The sequence below is a fragment of the Triplophysa dalaica genome, chromosome 7 (assembly GCF_015846415.1).
Source record: "Triplophysa dalaica isolate WHDGS20190420 chromosome 7, ASM1584641v1, whole genome shotgun sequence".
Taxonomy (NCBI): domain Eukaryota; kingdom Metazoa; phylum Chordata; class Actinopteri; order Cypriniformes; family Nemacheilidae; genus Triplophysa; species Triplophysa dalaica.
This window is the reverse complement of record NC_079548.1, coordinates 695369-699895: the sequence shown is the minus strand read 5'-3', so window position 1 is coordinate 699895 and position 4527 is coordinate 695369. Positions and strand designations below refer to the sequence as shown.

Below are 4527 nucleotides of genomic sequence, written 5' to 3'. Positions count from 1 at the left end.
TACAGCAAGTCTGTGTGATCATGAGATCATCATACATGATGAGAGTAACTCAAGCGTGTGTGTGCGCTCCACCTTCTCATTCATAATAAATGACAACAGCTTGAGTTCTTCTAGCCAGCTGATACATTCACAGTGAGATCTCTTATGAGCAACAACACCAAAAAACAACTTGTGAATGAAAGCATTACTTTAAATGAAAACGACCTCTGTGCCACAATGCTACATTGGTGTGAGTGGTTGCTAGGGTGCTGATATGTGGTTGTTAAGTTGTTCTGCACACAAGTGGACAGGTTAGACGATGGCTCAGATCAGATCTCGGGTGATTTTGAGATGAAAATAAAAGCTTTAGTGTTTTATGATGCTTTTGTGGATTTGATGATGTCTAATAGATCTGCTGCTGCTTCTGTACGGAGCTAAAATAATAATGAGCCAAAAAAACACAAACCAGACGGAGTTACAGCCGTGAAACTCTAAACCAGTACAGTCTGTGAGAGAGAGAGATGTGTAATCTAGATGACCATTTTAACTTCATCGATTTTTTTAGAGATCTCAAATAACCAGTACAAAAGAATATTTGATAAATAACTTATCTGGGTGCTGTAGAAAAACACTGACATCATCCTAAACAAATCTTTACACTTACACATACTGGTAAAGAAATCTGACGGACAGCACAGTGTCACACCTGTGTTCCTCTATCATTGCCTGATCTCTGATTGGCTGATTGGTTTTCACATCCACTTGTCAGGAGGACTCAGACGTGCTGTCAGTGGTGAGCAGCTACTGTGATGTCAGCAGAGGGGGGTGTGGCTTCAAGGACGGCTCCCTCTGTATTTTGAGCTCAGACTGTGACCTGTGCGTGTGTGACGGAGACGACGATCAAAGCTCTGACAGGTAAGACTGAACCAGAGTCTGTATACAGTGTTTGTTAGAATATAAACTCTGCTTCAATGACTTTTTAAATATTTTGAGGAATCAGTTCCATTGTGTCTCATAGTGATGTTTGTTTCATTCCAGTCAGTGTGACGATTCCATATACAGCAGCTCAGTCAGTGTTGAAGAAGAAACGAACGTCCTTCACTACTCTTCATCTCACTGCAGGATGACTCGTTTGGATCAATCGTCACGCCGGTTGAGTCCTCGGGGCTGGACAGAGGTAGCCCGCAGCCGTGATGCTTTTGGGTCCTCAGGGTTTTCACACGGTGAGCTGAACACCATATACAGTTACCGAATGCTGTGGTTCAGATAGTTCGAGTGACAGTTTGAGGTGTCAGATCGTGTAGAGTTACACAGGGCTATTCCAGTTTATGACACCGCGTCACGACTGCATGAGATTATGTTCACATATTAACAAAATCTCTCTATCTCTCTATCTCTCTATCTCTCTCTCTCTCTCTCTCTCACCATCTGTCTGTCTGTAGTTAGTGCGAAGGAAAAGACAGATCGGGAGAGTGGATATTTCTCTCTGGGAAGAGCTGTGGGTACTAGAGCCGTCTGTGATAAAGGCTCTCCTCCTCCCTATCGGCATTCTGAAAGAGGTCATCCCCTCCCGAACAACAAAAGCCCAGAGCCCAAAGCCACAATTCCCTTCCGGAACCCGGGTCTGGGCGTTCCCTCCGAAAGGAGAACCGGTGAGATAGAGAATGCTGATCTGATGAACTATCCTACACAACCCTTGACTCCTGATCCAGTGGATCTCAGTGTAGAGGTGGAGGCTCTCGCTGGTCCCAGATCTCTGAGTCCCACTCCTTTCAGACAAGCCGAATCGCTCAGCACCTCCAAACGAAGAGTAGAACGAAACCTCCCGTTGTCCTCCTACCCAACGCAAAGAAGTTCCAGTCTGTCACGCTCTTCGTCTCCAGGTCGTAGTTTCTCTTCACTCAGGCGGGGCGAGTCCTCCTCCCATCTAAACACCCTGGGTTTTCGCTCTGGCAGTTTGGCACGGGGACGAGAGGAGGTGTCAGGCATTCCCCCTCGGAACGGTTATGCAGGAGGCTCGCAGAAGAACTTGCGCTCGTTGGCGAGCACCGTGGGCACGGTCAGTAGTGTCAGTAAGTCCTATATGGATCCGAGAGGCTCTTCACGGAATTCAGAGAACAACAGCTCTCCTGTCAGCTCTATGCTGAACCGTGGTGGCACTCCGGCTCGGAGCGGTTACGCTGGAGGCTCGCAGAAGAACTTGCGCTCGTTGGTGAGCACCGTGGGCACGGTCAATATTGTCAGTAAGTCCTACATGGCTTCGAGAGGCTCTTTGCGAAATACAGAGAATTCTATGCTGAACCGTAGTGGATCCTCACCTTCCAGGCAGAGTTATGATGGTCCTCGGCAAACATCTGTTTGGAAAAGTGAAACAAGCCCTTCATACGAGTACAGTCATGAGAGACAAAGCTCACCCCACTCAGGCAGACGATATGACGCAAGAAGCCAGTCCCCTAAAGGCAGAAAGGAGACGGATAGCTCCTCGAATCAGATTCGAGAGGGTCGTCGGAGTGCATCTCCAGTCAGAAAAGGTTACGGAACAGAGAAAAGCTCCACATCCAACGGCTGGTGTTATAAGAGAGAAAGCCCCCCTTCATCAAGGAAAGGCTACGACACTCAAATCCAGGCATCACCGAAGAAAGCAGAAGTCAAGCGAGCCAGTCGGCACTCCTCCCCCAGTAGAGGTCATCATCAAAGACCTGACCAATCATCGCTTTCCAAAACCAAATCAAGCCCGGTGAACCCGGCACGTGAGCTAAAGAGCCGCAGTTCCTCCCCGTTTAGGTGGGGAAATGACAATCCAATCCAATCCTTCCCTCTCAAATCAGAGATTGGCCGGCGCTCTGCTACACTGAGGCAAGACCCCACGGGCCACGCCCCTCTCAGGACCACAGTGAGTGACAGAACAGACTCTGGCTCTTTTGTAAAAGAAACCAGCAAATCACAGCATGAATCAAACCCTCCATTAGGTCACTGGGGAGGGTCCGCCCACTCTCTCCTCAGCCAGTCGGTGTCACGTGGCTCCTCCCCGACCCGCAACAGCTCCTCTCACCGATCCGCTCCTGTTGCCTGGGAAACGTCGCAAAGTGTTAGTAAGAGGAGCATCGTAAAGCTGGAGCGAGATATTCAAAGCTCTAGCCCTAACAGGCGACCACCAGTGTCCCAAAAACAACACACCTCCTCACAGAGCTCAATGGACTCAGAGTCAAGCCATCTGTCAGCGGGATCGTCAGGACTGCACCGAGAGGAATACACCATGATGGCTGACCTTCCCAAAGTTAAAACCGTCATGCAGAGGGAGGGTCCGAGTCACCTGGACAGACTCAAAAGCCAACAGAGACGAGAACTTTCCCTCTACAAACCAGCCAGGTAGTCAAAGCCACATCCGATCTGTGTGTTGAGAAGTCCCTTGCCATCATTTACTTCCTCACAGCGAGCAAAACTAATTTCAGCGGTCTCTGCTCTGTTTTACACACTTTGCCATGTTGAAATCCATTCCTGAACATTTCAGAGATCAAGTAGGTACGCAAAATGCAAATAAAGACCTGTAGGATGTGTTGTGTTTTCAGTCACTGTCAAAGCAAAGCTCCTAACTCAGACTGGGATGAAGTAGAGGAAGAGAGAGACGCTGGTACCATGTCAAGAGCACACTCCCCTAGCTCACTACATACACAGGTAACTTCATTAAAACATGCTCACATGACCGCTTCACACTAATGCAGTGACATCACATCTGTAGAGAGAACACAAGAGCATTGGGATATATTTCACTGAATCATGATGATGATTGACAGAGAGCGAGCAGTCCATCTCCAGAGCAGATTCACCAGAATCAGTCCAGATCATCAGAACACAAACAGGTGCAGTAACACACAGTCTGAAGCGTTGATGTCCTGTTGTTGTTCTTCAGTGTGTTTGTTATTACAGAAAGCACACAGACCGACGGTGTATTTCTCCTGCAGTGTGGAACAGACCGATGAAGAATCCGCCCAGCAGGCACGTGCTAATATCTTCATTTAATCTTCTTTAGATTAACTTTGTCTCTTTGCCCTCTCTATCGCCATCTCTGTTTGAAACATGCAACTGCAGTCAAATGTTACATTCCCCACAAAATATGAATCATATAATCATTATAAGGGCTGTTTCATTTCCTTTTATATATGAAACGTTATCTTTAAATTGTTTTTACTTGATTTATTTTTTTTGGTTTTGTTGCCTCTATTCTAATTCAGCGATCTGTCATATAGCCAGTTGTCTGGAGTAAACAAATCGTAGTAGTCACAAATTTACTATAACTGAACTGAATCGTTATTATACACATATTTACTTATACGAACCCATGTTTAATGTTCTCACGAGACGTAATTCTGTTTCTTTGGCTCAAGGGTTAGTCCTGCGATCCACTTTATAACTGATGTGTAGAGTTCGGAGAGTTTATGAAACACACATCAGAAAGGCACTAGTGCACGAACATCTAAATGCGAAAACAACAGAAAACAACCGTCACCTCTCTGATTGGCTGCTGCACTATCACTTGTAACGCTGATT

At 46.7% G+C, this 4527-nt stretch overlaps 1 protein-coding gene across 1 annotated transcript; it reads left to right on the top strand.

The window, feature by feature from the left end:
* The first annotated feature begins 673 nt into the window (after positions 1–673).
* On the top strand, positions 674–3999 carry LOC130425711 (uncharacterized). The gene is made up of 5 exons (XM_056752083.1): positions 674–1202; positions 1422–3348; positions 3549–3654; positions 3774–3839; positions 3907–3999. Exons 1-5 carry the CDS (start codon positions 1103–1105, stop codon positions 3997–3999), a joined length of 2292 nt encoding a protein of 763 aa, XP_056608061.1. The 5' UTR covers positions 674–1102.
* Positions 4000–4527: the final 528 nt, after the last annotated feature.